General features: G+C 35.4%; 2 protein-coding genes and 1 long non-coding RNA gene across 4 annotated transcripts; 1 reads left to right on the forward strand and 2 right to left on the reverse strand.

Annotated features, from left to right (window-relative positions):
• Window positions 1-521: 521 nt before the first annotated feature.
• LOC130987896 (uncharacterized) lies at window positions 522-3,992 on the reverse strand. 2 transcript variants are annotated; one of them, XR_009089875.1, is made up of 3 exons: window positions 3,278-3,992; window positions 1,268-1,327; window positions 522-752 (listed from the first exon to the last, which is right to left on the reverse strand). It is a non-coding gene; the product is annotated as an uncharacterized LOC130987896 (long non-coding RNA). The 2 variants fall into 2 exon arrangements; XR_009089874.1 differs by lacking the exon at window positions 3,278-3,992 and having other exon boundaries at window positions 1,268-2,089.
• A 4,327-nt stretch (window positions 3,993-8,319) lies between these two features.
• LOC130987877 (beta-galactosidase 15-like) lies at window positions 8,320-12,377 on the forward strand. Its single transcript, XM_057911579.1, has 15 exons — window positions 8,320-8,496; window positions 8,566-8,774; window positions 8,884-8,950; window positions 9,041-9,133; window positions 9,231-9,374; window positions 9,479-9,567; window positions 9,677-9,782; window positions 9,859-9,946; window positions 10,047-10,165; window positions 10,247-10,408; window positions 10,505-10,698; window positions 10,805-10,908; window positions 10,998-11,107; window positions 11,186-11,905; window positions 11,975-12,377. The coding sequence occupies exons 1-15, from the start codon at window positions 8,323-8,325 to the stop codon at window positions 12,083-12,085; spliced, it is 2,490 nt and encodes an 829-aa protein (XP_057767562.1). The 5' UTR covers window positions 8,320-8,322; the 3' UTR covers window positions 12,086-12,377.
• Window positions 12,378-12,879: 502 nt separating this feature from the next.
• Window positions 12,880-13,671, reverse strand: LOC130987886 (ethylene-responsive transcription factor ERF016-like). The gene has a single exon (XM_057911590.1). The coding sequence runs from the start codon at window positions 13,461-13,463 to the stop codon at window positions 12,990-12,992; it is 474 nt and encodes a 157-aa protein (XP_057767573.1). The 5' UTR covers window positions 13,464-13,671; the 3' UTR covers window positions 12,880-12,989.
• Window positions 13,672-20,202: the final 6,531 nt, after the last annotated feature.

Below are 20,202 nucleotides of genomic sequence, written 5' to 3' on the forward strand. Positions count from 1 at the left end.
TGATTAATTGTTAAAAATAAATTAACACGTTCAATTTTTATTAGTAAAATAACGTTCATTTTTTTTCGACGAATGACATGATTTTTTTTTTGCATTTTAATAGAAAATTTGATGTGTAATGATCAAAGATATCACTCAAAGAATAAATGCATAAGATTGTGAGCATTGGAATGTAATATGGTTAAAGTATCTAAACATGTCTGCTTACAAATTGGAAAGTGACGTTAATTAGCATTGCAATAATTTATAACAGACGGAGCGAGAATCAAAACTAACCTAAAACGGCCTTCGAAGAGGGGAGGCGGCAACCGGAGAAAGACTAAGAGCGGTGGTGAAGCACGAAAGAGAGCAAGGTAGACTGGAGGCTCAGAGCAGCGAGTGAGGAGAACCTGATCGGAGCTGGTGTTGTCACGACCGGACCTAATTAAGGATAATTAAGCCGGGGAAACCGTGACTAATGGAGGGAGATTAGAAGCGGGGTAGAAAGGGGAATAATCAAACAAGAAAGGATCGCAGTATCATTGTTAACAACAGGGATATTTATAATATAACGGAGTTTTAGTCGTATAGACTCAAATAACTAGTAAGTTCGGATAACTCCGACTTATCCAAGATAACATAAAACTTCTGAGTACGCAGCGGAATAAGGTTCTGATTACATGTATGAAGACATGTAACCCTAGAGTTCATTAATACATAATAAGACAAAAGAGTCCCGCTCGTCACTTCATCACCATCGGCAGCTGCTCAACCTGCACATTTAGAAATATATGCAGGGCTGAGTACAAAAGTACTCAGTGGGCACATATGCCTACTATGAAATATAACATGCTTCGTAAAGTTGTAAATTGTCATGCCATCATAAACAGTACAGCAAGGGAGTTTTTCGCTAAAAAGGCCCAAGCTTACTAAATTCATTTGTGATTCTTAAAGTTCGTCTGCAGACTAAGTTCTCTTGTAATCTATCATATCTGGAACTGTGTGCCGGAGAGGTGGCCACCTCTCACGGACACTTGACCGGCCAACCCGCTAGATGACTCACGGTCACTGGTGTACACTAGCCCTGGCAGGATAGCTATCAACTGCTCAGGACCCGAATTCGATTTCATAATAACTGGCAAAGCCACATCAGATAGATATCATACCAAACATTGAAACATTTATGGCAAGACAATAGTTGAAATAATTTTCAGTTCAAAGATTTTGCAATGAAATAACTGTTCAAACATAACATTAAACTCATTTGATATATATGAAAGTAACCCACCTGATAGTGATTTTCTGTGATACGAAAGCTCCTCAACAGATTATCAATCTCGCCCTTGACCTTTATTACGAGAATATATGTACATATATAAGATATTTGCTCGAATAAAAATCCTCAAATGAGAATGTATATTTAACTATGCATGATCCTTATGCATGAATTATTATTCTGAAATAATAATCAGGGAATTTCTATTGTTAATCCAGGCTATCGGATTTAAACAAAAGTAAGTCTCGTCTCATGAAGCCAGATAATTAATAAAAATTAATCCGTTCTCTTAGGTTGTTCTAATCCGCCAATTAAATAAATCCCGCTCCTCGTAGTCGATAGAAAATAATTAAATACTTCAGCTTATTCGCTTTATAACTCATAATCAACCGGGCTTAATAATGAGAATTTGAAATGTTATGAGTTCGAATAATTAAAAGGCTCAACATAAGGTAGCCCAATAATTAATTAAGTAGAAATGGGCCTGGATAGCTAAAATGAAAGGTCCAATTGAAATAATTCATTGGGCTTAGTAATTAAATAAATCTTGGCCCAAATGATTAAATAATGAATAGTTGGGCTCAATTAAATAAATCATGTAAGGCCCAACTAAATAAAATTTCAATCCATAATTTAAAATTAGCCCAAGAATAGAATGAATTATTCTGAGCTTAAAATTAAATAAAACTCGGCTCAGTTGATATGATACAGCAGCCCAAAGAATTAAAAGACAAAGCCCAATTCCTTAAATTAATTCATGCTCAATAAAAATAATGAGAAGAGCCAATTAAATAAAAGACTGGCCCAATTCGAATTTAAATATGAAAGCCCAAGCAATTAAAATTGGAAGTCCAATTTCATTAAAAATAAGCTCAAAATTTCGGCCCACATAATTTAGAGGAAAGCCCAAACAATTAAAATTAATCAAGCCCAAAGAATTAAATGAAAAGGCCCAAATCAAGCCCACTCTATTTCTTTTCTCTCACAACTCTCGTTCCTCCCTTTTCTCTCTCCCACACAATCCAATCTCGCCTCTCTCTCTTTCACTCCCAGATCAGTCGAAAACTCTCTCTCTTTCTCATATCAGTCGAGCTCTCTCTCCCTTCGGTTCTCTCTCTCTCTCGATCCATCTCCAGCCGAGGCGCCCGCCGTCGCCGCTCCACAATCCGGCGAGTCAGCTTCTACCTCGCCAAAGTCCGACACCTCCTCCTCTCTTCAATTCCTTAATTTCAGATCTCTCTCTATCTTTTCCTTGGTTCTCGTCGAGAACTCGTCCCCAGCCCACCAAATCCGGCCAGCACGACGTCACCACCTCCATCGTTTCCTCCGGCGGTGACACAACCGCTAGCTGCCTCTCCATCTCCCTTTGCTGGCAACGGCGAGGCGCTGCCGCCATGGTTCTGCCGCCGTCTCACCGTCTGTGGAAGACCGGCGATTCAGCGCCGTTGCCCCATTCACGATGCTGCCGCCGCTGTCACCCGATTTCCTGCCGAGCCCCGACGCCGCTGCTGCTACTGGAAGGCCGGCTTCGCCGTGCCGCTGCACTCCAGAATCGGCGAGATTCGCCGCTGAGGTCGGGAGTCTTCTACCCTTCACCGCTCGACGCCGCCGCTGTTGTTAACAGCAAGAGTCCGGCAGTCGCCTCTTCCGGAGCCGCTGTCGCCGTGAGTCGCAGAGCTCCGACAGTCCAGTACCACTCATCCTAAAGCTAAGTTCTCTAGTCATTCTTCCTTTTTATCGATTCGAAAACGTGAACTAGACAAGGTGAAATCTTCTTGTTTTGCATAACTCAAATTATGCTCGTTTACTCCTATGTAATCTGTCACTTGTTCATGATCGCATAGTTGGGTGTTTACTAAGTTCAAGATGCTTATAACTTGCTATTCTAGAGTGCATCAGATTGTGAAACTTATGATCTCTCTACTGTAAGACATATCTTCCCTATTTGATGTTGATGCAGATGAACTGTGATATGTAAGATATGGATGTGAACTGGATTGAATATTAGGATAGCATGATTACCTTGAATGTTTGTGCTTTTGGTTGGCTGCGGTGATGTTGAGTTCAATGAGAAAATAGCTGAAAACAAATTGTGTATTTTGTTTGCTTAACAATGCAGGAGGAACTTAGGAAGAAACTGGAGAGGATCAGGTCAATCTTACCTCTCGAATCTTGCAGCAACTATGACAACTTCCTCAAGCTGTTGATGCGTAAAGAGAGAAGGATTTTTGGTGGATGATATAATAAGGAGTGAAGTTGGTGGCTGTAAAGGGAGGAAAGCATGGCTTTTGGTGGTTGAAGAGGTGGGGATCAAAGGATGGTGGCAGCACACTTATTTCTCTCCACTAACCTTAATGATTTTCCTTTATTGCTTTAATGATTTTCCTTTATTGATTCCTTGTCGGCTCATGGTATTAAACAAGGAATGGTGTTGCATTTGATGTGTAGTAATGTGGGATATGGCTGAAGTAAAGCTCTTGCCTCTTGGGAATTATAACTTGTAGTACAGTAATGCGCTTAATGAAATACTAATCTTGAATTCTTACTAATGTAGCGTATATATATATACTCGCACGATATTTGATTTCTTGCTTGCTAGCATCGATGGACTGTAAATTAAATCTAAATTAAATCCGTAGATTTAATTCTCCTCACAAGCCGGAAATAATCCACGACTTAAGTAATTATAAATAATAGAATCGATAGTCTCATCTCGCTTAATTAATTAACGTGACTTTGCTAAGTCAGTTATAACTCTGAAATAATATCATTGACTGCTTTAATAATATGAATTCAGGATCATAAGCTGAATTCATATCAGGATAATAACCGTTTTCATTTACTGATGAACAAAAATAAACACTCATTACTGGATTTAAAATAAATAAAAGAGCGGGTCACTACAGGTGTAGACGGGAGGAGAACAACAAAATCTTATTGCTTACGAATGCACGACGTTGGTAGACCAGGCAAGAAATTGCTGATCGGAGCGAAGCACGAAAGAGAGCAAGATGTTGAAGAGGAAAAGAAGTGATGATAAGGTTAGATTAGGAGTAATCTAATAGAATATGATAAGAATGAAAAAGAAATTTAAGTAGAATATTATATTAGGAGTAATCTAATAGAATATGATAAGAATGAAAAAGAAATTTAAGTAGAATATTATATTAGGAGTAATCTAATAGAATCTTCCGTCACTACTTCCATGTTTGAGTTGAATTAGGATTCTTTTATAATTAATTCCAATAAACATAAAGGAACATGCTTAATCTAATATTAAAACTATACATAATATAAAATATGAAGAGGGGTAAAATAAGCAATCCATAAGTTGTCTCATAGAATGCTTAGGCTCTTTTTCTATTAGTATAGATAGATATAGATATATTACAGCTAATGATGTGTATATGGACAAAGAGAGCTACAAAAGCAAAAGAAACGTAACGATGACTACTGTTGAGAAAAAAAATCAAAGGAACAAGCATTTGTATTAATTATAAGGGATTCCTTTGTAAGTCAAAGCTAGCTTGTTTACTTTTTGGAATGAGATGAATGTGATAATGTATAATTTGATTGATCGTATTATCTACTTCAAATAGTAATTGAATGGTTAAAAACATGTTTTTATCTTATATCTTTGTTAGTTTTTTCATTGCCCCAAGATCAACCTAAAGCAATCCATGCATAATAATACTACACTCCTCAATATCACCAATATCAGATAGTGTATTTGATTTCCTACCTTGGTTGTGACTTCACAACCCCAGAAATATCCTTCTTGATACCTTTGTGTCTAGCTGAAGGACTTGAAAGTTCAATTTAACATTACGGAAAAATCAACCAGCTGCACCTTGAAAAGAGAGAAGGCCCCTTTATAGAAAAGGACTTGAACTACCATCATGTTTTCTACATTGACTGAGTGGAACGAACCGGGTTATCCACCTTCTCCGCCACAATGTTGGATTGGTTCTTTCACCAGAAAGAAAAAAAAAAAAAAAAAACTTCGATCTGTAAGATTCGCAAGATCATGAAATCTTACATGGAACATTCAAGTTTGATCACCAAAAATCATGCGAAATATACGGAAACCATGCACATCGTTTTTTACGACTTGCCGTCGACGTCGGACTCTTGCATAATCGCCAGGGCCGGCCCTGACATTCCGGGGGCCCTAGGCGAAAAGGAAAAATGGGGCCCCTATTAATTATAAAGTGCAATAAACTATAGAAAAACAATGATGAAATAATTACAAAAATAACTTAGATCTTCTAGCATTTTGAGAAGCAAAATCATCAATAATTTCTTCAAGATCAAGTTTTTCTAATACCTCATGTTCAATGCACAAAACCACTAATCCATTCAACCTTTCTTGAGACATAGTAGAACGTAAATATGATTTTATTAATTTTAAAGCACAAAACCGCTAATCCATTCAAAGCATCATTTTCATTCTTAATAGTAGCATCAACCTCTTCATTTTCAATCACATCAACTTCTTTCACGGAAGAACTAGAACTAGGTATAAGAAACTTATGAATGGCTCCTTTTTGAGTTTTAATCACCTCATCAATTCGTTTTCTTTTATTTCTTTTTTGACTACCCGATGCATATTTTCTAAAGGCAACATTATAACCACAAAAAAATTCAGCCTCAATAAAACAATAACAATTAGCAATATCCACTATAACAAATAAATTCGAATCACAATTTCACAATCAAACACAAATCCACCAAAAATACCATAAACCTCAAAGAAATTAAATTTAAAATTGGAACAACACACCGCGTTATTGACTTATTTCTGCTGCATAACCGGCGACGCAGCAGTAGGCCGGAGCACCGGCGACCACTGGAGGCTGGAAGCCAGACAGCCGACAGGAGCAGAACAACAGAGATTGAGAGACAGAAAGAGCACAGATAGAGATGGAAGAGTCGAAGAGAGAGTTGAGAGTCAGAGATGGATGAGAGAGTTGAGAGATGGAAAAGAGAGAGAGAGTTAGAGAGACTGAGAGACTGAGAGAGTAGTGAAGAGCGTGAGAGAGCAGAGATGAGAGATCGAGAGAGAGAGCCGTTGTGCGTTCTGAATTTTTTTTTTCTTTTTTATGCTGCTGCGTTCTCAGGGCCGCTATTCACTTAGAATTAGGTAAATAATTTTATTTTTTTTTATGATAGGGTTATAATACAAGTGGGCTTAAATTTTGGGGCCCCCAAAAATTAGGGGCCCTAGGCCATTGCCCCACCAATTTAACATAAGGGCTGGCCCTGATAATCGCCATGCTTATTTTCAACACTACAAAGAACCGGACATACCAATAATTGTCGGCAACGGAGGATGGAGGGCAGGCACGACTCGATACACTCACAGATTCAATTATCACCGGCAGCGGAGGATGACAAACATCAGAACGCGGCGAGGATAGAGCCATCCGTAGCTATTATTTATAAACACTCTTTAAATAGTATTAGGTTAAAGTTTAGATTTTCGAAAAAAAAGAGTGATTCCAATCATATTTAGAATTCAATTAGTACACAATATGTATGATAATAATATATATTTATTAGCATCTGTTAAGAATACAAAGAATTGTGATTAGTGTGGGCTTCTTCTATAATAATAATAATATTAATAATAACAACAATAATCATAATAAAATGATATTACATTATTGCCCTTAAAATAAATTAAAAAATAGGGACATAATAGGCAAATCAAATTTTGTAAAACAAGGCTCTTTTATAATAGGAAAATGATACTCCCTCCGTCCCACGAATCTTGACACGTTTTCCTTTTTGGGCCGTCCCGCGAATCTTGACACGTTTTCCTTTTTGGGCCGTCCCACGAATCTTGACACGTTTCCTTTTTTGTCAATAATTATTATCTTCTCTCTCCTACTTTATCACATTTATTATATTCTCTCTCCTACTTTATCACTTTTATTATCTTCTCTCTCCTACTTTATCAATTTTATACTTTATTAATTACACACTTAAAACACTAATCTACAACTCCTTAATTCCCGTGCCGAACCCAAACGTGTCAAGACTCGCGGGACGGAGGGAGTATTACATTATTGCCCTTAAAATAAATTTAAAAAATAGGGACATAATAGGCAAATCAAATTTTGTAAAACAAGGCTCTTTTATAATAGGTATAGATTTTAAATATGATATAGAATCTTGACCCATTATATTGGATGAGGTTTTTATCTCCTTTAATTAAAAGATGATCAATAATAGTGCATCATTTCCTATGTGATCTATGACTTGAATTTTCAACCTAATAATTGGCGGGGAAGAGTCTTACCAATTACATTGCGCTTGGTTGTCAATTTTAATTGATCACTCCGGCTATTGCTTAGCTCTTAATAAATCAATGGATAACTATGAGTGGAAATATAATCCACACAATAATTTTCTACTTAAGATTTATTTTATCTTATACTGCATCAGGTTGCATATATATATACATCATACGCAATATGATTTCCTCCTGACTAACTCAATGTGAAATTGTCTTTACCAGATATATTTTCCAAATGTAAATATCGAATACACCAGGCTAAAAGATGACAGTTCAAATATATTTTTGTCAGTTATAATTATATGTGGAAATAATACCAATTCTTTCATGCGGAGAATTTCATAAATAATTCCCAAGTAATTAATTAGTAACTGCAGTATTCATTGCTTTATGCAGTCAAATAATACGAGCAATCCATAGAATCCACAAACATAATTGTGGATTTATTTTTCGACCTTCTAATTATGCGTGGCAGTAAATAATAATTAAGTGAAATGGGTAAGTTTCCATCATACATTATCCTTATCCTAGTAATTCGAAACCAGAACAAGAAAATATGCATCGATGTCTCTCCAAAAACACACATGCGTTCAAACTTCCGAAATGCGTTTCGGTCTGTCATATTAATTCATCCCAATATGGTATCACAAATCATCTCACGTATAACTCTATCCACATCACACTAATTACTAAACGACTAATCACTAACTATATAAATCACTACTCTGATTTCATAATCATTCATCCAAAAAGAAAAAAAAAAAAAATGAGTATGATGCGCATTTGTTTCAGCTCTCTCTGCATTTGGGTGGTGATCATAGCTTTGAATTCATGCGCATTTGCCGTCGACGTCTCTCACGACGGAAGGGCGCTCAAGATCGACGGCCAGCGCAGAATTATCCTCTCCGGCGCAATTCACTATCCTAGAAGCACCACTCACGTCTCTCTCTCTCTCGCTATTTGTGTATTTATATTGATTGAAGGTTAATTGTTTGTTAATGATGATTAGATGTGGCCTGATTTAATTAAGAAAGCCAAGGGCGGTGGATTAGACGCTATCGAGACATATATTTTCTGGAATGCGCACGAGCCAGTTCGAAGGCAGTATGATTTTAATGGAAATTTGGATTTTATAAGGTTTATTAAAACTGTTCAAAATGAGGGATTATATGTTTTCCTTCGAATTGGACCATACGCTTGCGCCGAATGGAACTACGGGTACCCTACCTAAATATATTTACTAGTAGTATTAAACAACGTCTACATTCTATTTTTTAAAACTCATTAAATAGATATTATTCTTAATTTCAATTCTTTTTTGAAATAGAGGATTTCCTGTTTGGTTGCATAATCTGCCTGGTATTCAACTTCGTACGGCAAATGATGTTTTTATGGTAATTATTGTTTACTTTTGTTAACATTAGAAAGTTTAAGATGTTTTTTTTAGCAAAACAAAACAAACTGAAGATTTTAAAATTTTGCAGAAGGAGATGCAAAACTTCACCACTTTAATAGTGGATATGGTGAAACAGGAGAAACTATTTGCATCACAGGGAGGCCCAATTATTCTTGCACAGGTTAAAATTATTTTACATCTGAATGAGACAGTTATTTAATTTCACACATTTTTAGTCTTCAGTGAAATTTATTTGAGTTGTAATTAATCATATTTAGATTGAAAACGAGTATGGAAATATTATGGGTCCATATGGAGCTGGCGGTAAAGCATATATCAATTGGTGCGCAAACATGGCTGATTCACTTAGTATTGGGGTTCCATGGATTATGTGCCAACAACCTGATGCACCACAACCTATGGTATTTCTTTACCTAATTTTATTCTATTATTTTATCTTTAAAACTTTATTATACTAATTATTAACTTACCCATCACGTGCTTCACATTATATTCGTAATTACAGATAAACACGTGCAACGGATTTTACTGCCACGAATTCCAACCAAATAACCCAAATAGCCCCAAAATGTGGACAGAAAATTGGCTTGGATGGTCAGTTAAGTTTCACGAAATAATTAATCAACCAACATTTGTTTTAATTGATAGATGTTGATTAATTCTTTTAAATAATACTAGTAATTTGGCATTTACGTATATATAGGTTTAAAGCTTGGGGCAATAAACATCCATATAGACCTGCTGAGGATGTCGCATTTGGCGTTGCTCGGTTTTTCCAAAATGGTGGCACTTTCAACAACTATTACATGGTTTGTGTTAATTACATCTCATTTCAATTATTATTATTTTGTAATGATTTCCCAATTATTAAAATTTTACATTTAGTACCACGGTGGAACAAATTTTGGGAGAACGTCTGGTGGTCCGTACATTACAACAACATACGACTATGATGCTCCACTCAACGAATATGGTAATTAAGTCTAATATAATTACTTTTGGAAATAGTAGTATATTTTCTTAAATTGTGTTTTTCTTTTTTTCTTTTTAATTACACTTGTTTTTGCGTGCAGGGAGTCTGAATCAACCCAAATATGGACACTTGAAGGAGCTTCATGATGCATTGCATTCAATTGAGAAGATTCTCACTTATGGCAATATTTCAACCATCGATTTTGGGAACTCTGTAAATGTAAGTCCAATTTTTTCTCAAAATTCGGAATATTCGATAATTAAATTGTTTTTAAATGAAGTTTTATCACGATTTTGGCAGGGAACTGTTTATTCCTACAACGGCAACTCGAGTTGTTTTTTCAGCAACGAAAATTCGACGTCGGATGCTACAATACATTACAAAGGGGTTGACTACAAAATTCCAGCATGGTCTGTTAGCATACTCCCAGATTGTAAGAAGGAAGTATATAACACAGCTAAGGTAATTAAAATTCTCCCAATTTACGACATTAAACTATTAGTCATAATTTATGAAATTAAAGTTTGATTTTTATTTTAATTAAAACTCGTAATATAGGTTAACACTCAGACATCAGTGATGGTAAAGAAGTCTGATAATGGTGAAAATGAGCCCATTTCTCTTGAATGGAGATGGAGACCTGAAGAATTAGATACAACTGTGGTGTATGGGAAGGGCCATGTTTCTGCTACACAACTTTTGGACCAAAAGGTCATGAATGATGTTAGTGATTATTTATGGTACATGACGAGGTTCGTATATAATTATATGTATATATTTATCAATTTATTACTATTATTTTATATAATTTGAATCTTGTAATTATAAATTAAATGATCCTGCTTTTGCAAATTGTAGTGTTGATCTGAAGAAGAACGATATCATGTGGAGCCACAATATGAGCCTTCGAGTCAATGGAACTGGCCATATATTGCATGCCTACATTAACGGAAAATACGTTGGTATGTCTATAAACTATAATCATCTTTCTTTTTTTCTTTTTTTTTTAATATGGTGGATTTACACAAGAACTCATTAATTCCATATATAGGTTCAAAATGGGGTGGGTACGACAGCGTTGATAATGTTTACGAGACGAACGTCAAGTTGAAACACGGCAAAAACCAAATATCATTACTCAGTGCTACAGTCGGACTGCAGGTCTTCACTATAACAATTAATCTCTTACTAGTATGAATTAAAATGAGCGTATTCTTACAATATTGATTGTGGTTACAGAACTACGGTGCTCGATTTGATCTTGTAAGAACAGGATTAGCCGGCCCCGTTGAGATAATTGGGAGGAGAGGCGACGACACCCTCATCAAGGACTTATCCACACACAAATGGTGGTACCAAAGCGGTCTCAGAGGATTCGACGACCACTTATTCAAATTCAAATCTACCTCAACATGGAGATGGGATGAGCTTCCTATTAATAGGAGGATGACTTGGTATAAGGCAAGCTTCAAGGCCCCATTAGGAGAGGAGCCGGTGGTGTTAGACCTGATCGGGTTGGGGAAGGGCATGGCGTGGGTGAACGGCCACAGCCTCGGCCGGTATTGGGCCAGCTACATCGCCGGAAAAGGAAACTGCTCCGAGTCCGAGCAGCCGTGCGACTACCGCGGCAAATACTCTGCAGAGAAATGCGTGTCCGGGTGCGGCAAGCCCTCGCAGAGATGGTACCACGTGCCTCGCTCGTTTCTGGTGGAAGAGGAAAACGAGGTGGTGCTGTTTGAGGAATTTGGAGGGAACCCGACGTTGGCCGGGTTTCGAAGGGAGGTAGTGGGGAGCGTGTGCGGCACCGCCTACGAGAATAGGACTATGGAGCTGTCGTGCTCGCCGGGGCGGACCATTTCGGCGATTGGGTTTGCCGCTTTCGGCGACGCGCGCGGAAGTTGCGGCTCCTTCCGCAAGGGAGCTTGCACCTCCCAAAACGACGCGCTGCCCGTTGTACAGGTATGCTGTACCCTATTAATTTTGTTTAATTTAGTTGCAAAAATATTGTAAATCGGTATTTTTTGGTAGGAATGCGTTGGGAAAGAGAAATGCAGAATAGTGGCCGCGGAAAGCGTGTTTGGATCCAGGGATTGCGAGGAAGGGATTTGGAAGAGGCTTGTAGTGGAAGCTCTGTGCTAGTTTGTTTCATCATGTTTTGTGCATCCTTCAATTTTTATGACTCTGACGCAACTCTGTTGGCTCATATTGTCTTCCTCTTTTTGATATTTCTTGAAATTTTAAACTTTGTTTCACCCCAAACACTTCATTTCTACTTTGCATCTCCATCGCTTCTATTTCTGAGGCACCTCTTGTTGAAATGTAAGATAGAATATCGTTGTCTCCAAACAAACTCTTTACCATAATTCAATCCTCTAAATAACTACAAATCCAAAATTGCGAATTCCAATAGTTAGTCTGCGGAATATGTAAATTAACCTAGCTATTTGTTAGCTCCACAAAAAGTCGTTGGGTATAACTTTTTCCAAAGAAAATTGTGAACAGTAGATATATTATCTGTTACACCCTTAATCAGTTACACACCTAAATTCCCTCATCCCCTACTACCTCAAGGGGTGAAAGAGTTGACTTCATTCAAAAGTACTATCTTCCATCGAAAATAATCATTCATTCCAGATCTAAATTCCAACTATCTTTAGTCCAGTTTCTAAATTTTGTATATTAGAAACAATAGAGAAAGCATGTTATCAAACAAGTTAATGGGAACTTCAACTTGACAGTATTGGACTACTTGTTAGTGTGAACGAAAATTAATAATTTATTTTAATATAAATATCAATTTAAACAAAATTCAGTAAATGAAATTCAAGATTCAAAATATTCTAGCATCAAAATTATTGGTAAAATAATAAACTAACGAAACGATATCCGACTCGACTCGCTACTAAGGTAAAGGTTGAAAAATAAGCAACGGCTTTCAAGTTTGAACATAGATTCATTGAAGCAAAGCAGCCCGTGTCACAATTCCTCTCCCAAAATGAGAAAAAACAAAACTCTACACAAAAATCTACCCTATAAATCAAAGCTAGAAATTCCACATCCGCGACGTATCAAAAAACACACTTCCGCCGTCGTCAGCCCCGTCGCCGCCTCTCTCTCCCTCCTCCGCCGCCAGGATACCCTCCCCAACACGAAACTCACCGAAAGACGATGCACCGGCCGCCTCACCGAAGAAAAAATTCTCCACGACGGGCTGCGCCGCCAACCTCCGAGCATGCTTGGAGGCGGCCACCTGAATCTGCGAGGGCGATAGCTCATCGGCGGCGAGAATATCGGGAGGATCGTGGGGGAAGTTGAGGGCGGCGGAGGGGCCGCGCAGGCAGAAGACGGCGGCGTCGTAGGCCCTGGCGGCCTCCTCGGCGGTGTCGTAGGAGCCGAGCCATATCCGATCGCGGCTGTTGGGCTGGCGGACCTCCGCCACCCACTTGCCCCACTTGCGCATCCTGACGCCCTTGTAGCGGCCGTCGCTCCGCTGTCTTCTGGGCTGAGGCCTTACCATTTTGGTTTGTGTTAGGGATTATTTGAGAAGAGGGGAATTACTTAAAACGGGAAGGGCGGGGGGGCACGTGGAGGGGGCGGGGAGATGCGTGTGTTGGTGGTTAAAGTGACAGCGGGTGGTTTAATTGAGGAATCACGGTCGCCGCGACAGCTGTCACGGTGATGAGGTTTTGGTCTGCGCCCATCTCGACACGTGTGCTACTATTATCTCCTCGACTTCACTCTCGATATTATATTATATGGACTAGTAGCACGGTCCAATAATTCTTACGTGTTTATCATATATAATAGGTGTAATGTATACAAAATAAATTGATGCGATATTATTTTGGGTTAATAGCCGCTAAATCCTGTAACTATTTTCATTTTCGCGTTTTACATCGATTTCAGAAATTCTGCCTCAGTATATCACAACTAATCCTCCTGTCGCGATTTGCATCCGGCGAAATTTTCCGGCAACATAACTTAATCTACGTGGCATTTTATTTGCAGACAAGGGTGATTATCATCTACATGGCAATTACCTGTAATTTTTTTTTTTAATGACGTGTAGCGAAACGACGTCGTTTTCAGTTCCGCCCACCTCTCTCTCAAGCTCCACCGGCGAAGTTGCTGCCCGCCGGCCGGAAGGCTGCTGCCCTCGTTCCCATCTCACAGACCCTCATCCGTGGGCATATCCGTCTCACCATTTCCCAATCCAATCCCAATTCATCGTGCGCTGCTGCCACCTCTCTCTCAAGCTTCGCTGGTAAAGTCGTTGCTCGTCGGCCGGAACCCTAATTCAGCAGATCTCATCTATCTCTCTATTCTCCTCCCTCCGATCTGGGTTGACGCCGCCCTACGCAGCACCGTCTCCTTCCTCGGCGATGGCCGAGACGCCGCTTCCTCCCTCTACTCTCAAAACTCTCATCCGCGGACATATCCGCCTCACCATTTCCCAATCCAACCCCACTTCACTGTGCGCCGCCGCTACCTCTCTCTCAAGCTACGCTGGCGTCGCTGTACTTCACCGGCCGAAACCCTAATTCAGCAGATCTCATCTATCTCTCTATTCCCCCCCCTCCGATCTGGGTTGACGCCGCCCCACGCAGCACCGTCTCCTTCCCCGGCCACGGCGGAGACGCCGCTTCCTCCCTCTCATCTATCTCTATGTTCCCAATTCCAACCCCAGAACCATAATTCAACAAAACGACGTCGTTTTGTGACTAATAATTTCAAAGAAACGTAAGGCATCGGAATTCTATGCCACGTAGATTAGTCCGGCTGCCAAGTCATCTTCAATTTTGTCGGAAAATTTCGCATGATGCAAATCGCGACTCCTTAATTAGTTGTGATATACTGAGGCAGAATATCTGAGAACGATGCAAAACACGAAAATAAAAATAGTTGAAGAATTTAGCGGCTATTAACCCTATTATTTTTTACCGAGTCTAATATTTTTATCACACAAAATACATAAAGAGAATAAAAAATGCAACTTTCATATTATACAATTTTTATTATAAAGCGACAAATATTGTCTTACTAAACAACTCTAATATCATGGTATAGGTTTCCTGAAGAGCACAATTGTAAAACTAAAAATGTCATCAATTCATACATATAATCTTGTATAATTAGGAAAAGTTTTAATTATCAATACATCAGTTGTATTTAAAAAAAAAAAAATCTAAGAATGTCATCAATTCATCTACCACATTACAGCCAATAAATTGACATTTAATTCCTATCAAATCAAAATATTAAATACTATTCACCCAACAATCCCTCTTTCATCTAAAAATACTATTCACCCAACAATTGACATTTATATATATACATATTATCTCTCGTCATAATTAAATAATTTAATGATAATACTGAAATGTTAAAATAATTAAACAAAATTATAATATTTTGAATTTTTTTAACAAAATTATAAAATGATGGGCTCAATCCATTTCTTAATAGTTGCAAATTTAATATTTAAACAAAATTATAATATTTTGAATTTTTTTATACCTATAAAATAATATTATTTATACTATTTTTAGTATTATTTTAACTACTAATTTTTTTTATATTGAAATGTTTTTTTAAAAAATTTATACTTCTACTAACTGAATAAAAGAAATCATCTAACTCAATTTATCTAAATTACATGAAAAAAAGAATATATAGTATACACATAAATACATGCAAAATAATATTTTCCTATCTTGTAATACAAATCTATTTTTATTATAAAAATGTACCATCCCATCATCAAATTTGTAAATACTAATATTTGAATAATACAAGAAAAATATATTTTATCAAGCAATATCATAATTAATTATCAATTTCGAGCAATATCATAATTAATTATCAATTTCGTGAAAATCATTTTTACTACTTGTATGAAGCAAAAAAGAACAATTTTATTGAAATATCCAAATATTACCCAATATACAAATTTGAATATTAACTGATAACTTTTAAAGCAGCATAATTTGTGGATTTGATGTCTAAGAAACGACCATTTTATTTCATTTTTTAGCAAAGAAACCTATCATTTTAAATTGAATTCCATTTTATAACAATAAGTCAAGAGCATACAAACATTAAACACATCACTTATAAGGCAATCATATAAATGACATTATAAAAAAATGTTTAATTAAACATACGTATTTACCATAATCTGACCAACATTCAAGAGCCTTTCTAAACATTCAATAAACATTTCAAAGGGGAAATAATTAGTTATCTAATAATTGTTTCCAAAAACATTTAATATTAATTAATGGGCCCAAGAAAATTATACATAAGAATTTGTTAATGGGCCCAAGAAAATTTGTTATATTGTTCATAAGCAATAAAATATAACCTACATTACTTATTATTAAATAAGCAATAAAATATAACCTACATGATCCAACAGATAAAACTAATCAGGATTGCACACTGGATTAATAGATGTGTGATTAGGCGGGAAAACTAAATGTGCCAAAACCTGGCATTAATATGCGGTAGATATGTGGCCATCCACTTTTTTGTTAATGGATTATCAATAATCTTACACTTCCATCGACTAAATTAATAAAATATTATTAAAAAATACTAGTTGCTAAACTAAAATAAGTTACTGTTATAATTTTATTCTTATTTGGTAATAGTTAATCATTCGCAATCATGAAATTCTTTAGTCGTGAATTTACCAAATTTTGGCTACAATTTAAAACTACGAAGCCTTTTGGCCGTGATTTTACCATATTTTACGTATAATTTATGATTAAAATATTTTTCAACGGTGATTTAATTATAGTTTTGCCTATAATTCACACTTATCAAGTTTTTAGTAGAGAATTCAGGTTAATTTACCTGAATTAAAGACAACGCCCTACTTTAAATTAAGAACAACTAAAAGTACAAGTTCTCGTGTAGAAATGACAATTGTCGTGAAAAAAGTACTCTCTCCATCCCATTACTTTTGGCCACGATTATTAAGAAGAGTATAATTAGTGTAGTAAAAATATGTAAAGTGGAATTGATGGTGCCCCGGTGGCATCAAAGGTGTTGAAGGTGTCGAGTATGGTGTGGTCTGGTCGCCGCAACTTTATGTGGAAGAGCTCCACATTGACGAAAGAGGTGATAGGGTGCGCTTAGGAAGGGAGAAGAGGGAGAGAAAGACGAGGGTGGTGGGTGTGACTGAACATTAGGGTTTAAGAAGATTAAAATTAACTTATATATATTCTTTTAACATCGGGTTGAGTTCACGGGTCGGGTCGGGCTGGGTTGAAACTCATTTCATATATATATTTGGTCTCACAGGAGAATTTTCGAAGGTTAAAATGGGTGTTGATAAATAAGCAAACGCTTGCAGAAAAGACTATTTTGCAAGAAAGAGTGAGAGAGCTTCGCGAGAAAGTTTTGATGCTCAAGTCACTTAGGAGGCGTTTGATTTGAGTGATCATAAGATATGATTAATAAAATAATTCATTTTAATCAAATGCTTGATTTGCATGATTGAGCTCGTGATTGACAATTAAGTTAACATTTAATATCCAATTGAGTTTGGTACATTATTTAGTCACCAATTTAATTCTATCAATCTTATCTGTATCATCCAGCAAAGTATACGTTCCCTTAAAATATTGGAGAGAGTGTGCATTTTAATGTGTCGTACGTGAAGATAAGAAATATTTATAGGAGTTTCACTGCAAAGGTATGTTCGTTTTTTATGGGAAAAATAATGTAGAGGCATATCTTACATACACTGCACTTGAGATCCAGTGTATTATAATTGATGTTTTATTTTTAATTTTTTTTTATCTCTTTTTCGTTCTCAATTTTATATACTTTAGTTTTTTTTTTTTTGTTATTAATTAGGGTTTATTCAATACAATTATGGTATATAATTACTTTTATCATTTAATTTTTTATTGGTTAATAGTAAGTTAGCAAATTCAAAGTTAAGATATATAATTTGTTAAAATATATAGTTTTGATATAAAAATCAAATGTAATTCATAATATTATAATAAATTTTTATTTTATAATATTTTATTAAAACAATAGATATAATTAATAGTAGAATAAAATAGCACATATAAAATTATGAAACAATATATCTCATCATCTTTTATACACCCGACGCCTCAAGGAAGGAAATAATCAGAATCCTTTTAAATTGTGTAATGACTAATGAGTAGGGTGCCAAACTATAAATAGTTGAAGTTGAGAAACATTCTTTTAAAAAAAAAATTAGTACACTCAAAAAAGAAAATATATATATGCTTTTTAGGTGACTTAAACTTATGATCTATTGATTAAAGGAAAAACGTCTTATCTATATTACGCTTCATCGTCAAGTTGAGGAACATTAATCACAAGCAATATCATTTTCGCAAATAAATGGACACCTAATTCGTGGTTTGATGTTCCTGTGATTATAAGGTCGGGTTAAATATCTTAAAATACACGAATATTTAAGCGTTTTCGTTTTTTTAATTGAATTTATAATTTTTTTTAACACACGAAGTTTACTGGTATTTTTACTTTTTCGCAACAACTTTAAATTTGCTCCACACAAATACTTTTTTTTGGGGTGGTGGGGGGGTTGGATTTTTTCACAAACTCTAGCTCCAAACATCAAACTTAAATTTTCACGTGACTACCATGTTCGTTTCGAATTTGTGAGAAAATCCAAAAAAAAAGGTAAAATTATGAGACAAGTTCAAAAATTCATGTACAAAGAAGAATAAGAAGAAAAAAAAAAAGGTAACGCGTATGTATCTATGGACAAATTTGAAATTGACCCATGCTTCTTGAGGCAATTATCCTTTAATCGTCTATATTTGTACACACTAACAAAAAGTTGTTGCACAAAAAAGATGAAAAAGAAAAAGTGGGAGAAACTACCTTTTTCTGTTTATTAAAGGGACCAGCAAAATAACGTTAGTGTTAAAGTTTAGTTTTGAAGGCTTTATTTTGCTGAACTATTTATACTGAATTTTCGGGCCGCCAGAAGCCCAACTCTCCCTTTGATTGTAATTGTAAGCTATGCCTAGAAATTGTATAAAAGAGACAAAAAAGAAAAAACTTTAAAAACTCTTAAAAGCACATAGACACTGATTAAGGGTCGAGCCTCGTCAAAATTTTTACATTTTGAAGTATATATATTTTTTTCTACTCCTATGAGAGTGTTTATTTTTTATGACTATCAAAATATTTAATTGAATAATTTTATTTTTATTGTTAAAATATGAATAAAGAAAATTAGCTCAAATAATATAAATTATTAAGGATTATGGGATATTTTAAAATTTCATCTTAAGGAATTTCCAAAGGTTTGGATTTTCTTTTTTATTTTATTAATTAAAAATTAAAAAAAGAAATTTTATGGTGGATTTGAACCCAAATAACTCTATGCTAAGCCTACTCACGTATACCATTAGAGGTTTAGAATATTATTTTGTTATATCAACTAGTATGCCCGCTCGTGCGATGCACGATCAATGTTGAAATTGAACGATATTTTTAATAAATAAATACATATATTACATATAATTTAAATATAAATAAATGCAAACATAAATCTCAAAAAAAAAATCGAAGTTATGAACAACATAATCTCAATAAACACATGAATCTGAAAACATTTGAATTTTCAATTTTTGAACTACCAATTAATTATTTATAATTGATAAAAATGAACAAATATAAGTTTAATCTTTTTAGTTGCCTTAAATTTTTATAATAGAAAAAAATATAAATAAAAAATATCAAAAATAATTTCTAACAAAAAAATAAAATAAATAAAAATAGAAAAATGAATGAAATAGAAAAAAAAAATGAAGAACCATAGCATTTAAAGAAAGAAGATAGGAGAGAGAGGAGGATGGATGAGAGAGAAGAGAGAAAAAAATAATTTTGTGACTTTAAATGATACTAATAACTTATTTATTTTAAATTTATTTTATATAATTTTTACATCAAATTAAAGATCTTGTCATCATCTTTAATTTAACATCCATATTGAATATTTTTTTTATGAATCAAAGTTTATGATTTTTAAAAGAGAATCAAAACAAAAAAAAGAAAAGTGAGGAGAGAGAAATTTTGATGGGAAAAAGTAGCCGTTATACTGCTCTTTTATATATTATATAGATGGTAGCTCTATACGAATGTATTTTATTCTCGTTGGGCTGTGTGATGTAGAAGATGGATAATTAAGATTCAGTGAACAAAGGCTATTCTAATTTCTACATTTCTATCAC

This window comes from Salvia miltiorrhiza, chromosome 1 (assembly GCF_028751815.1).
Source record: "Salvia miltiorrhiza cultivar Shanhuang (shh) chromosome 1, IMPLAD_Smil_shh, whole genome shotgun sequence".
NCBI lineage: Eukaryota > Viridiplantae > Streptophyta > Magnoliopsida > Lamiales > Lamiaceae > Salvia > Salvia miltiorrhiza.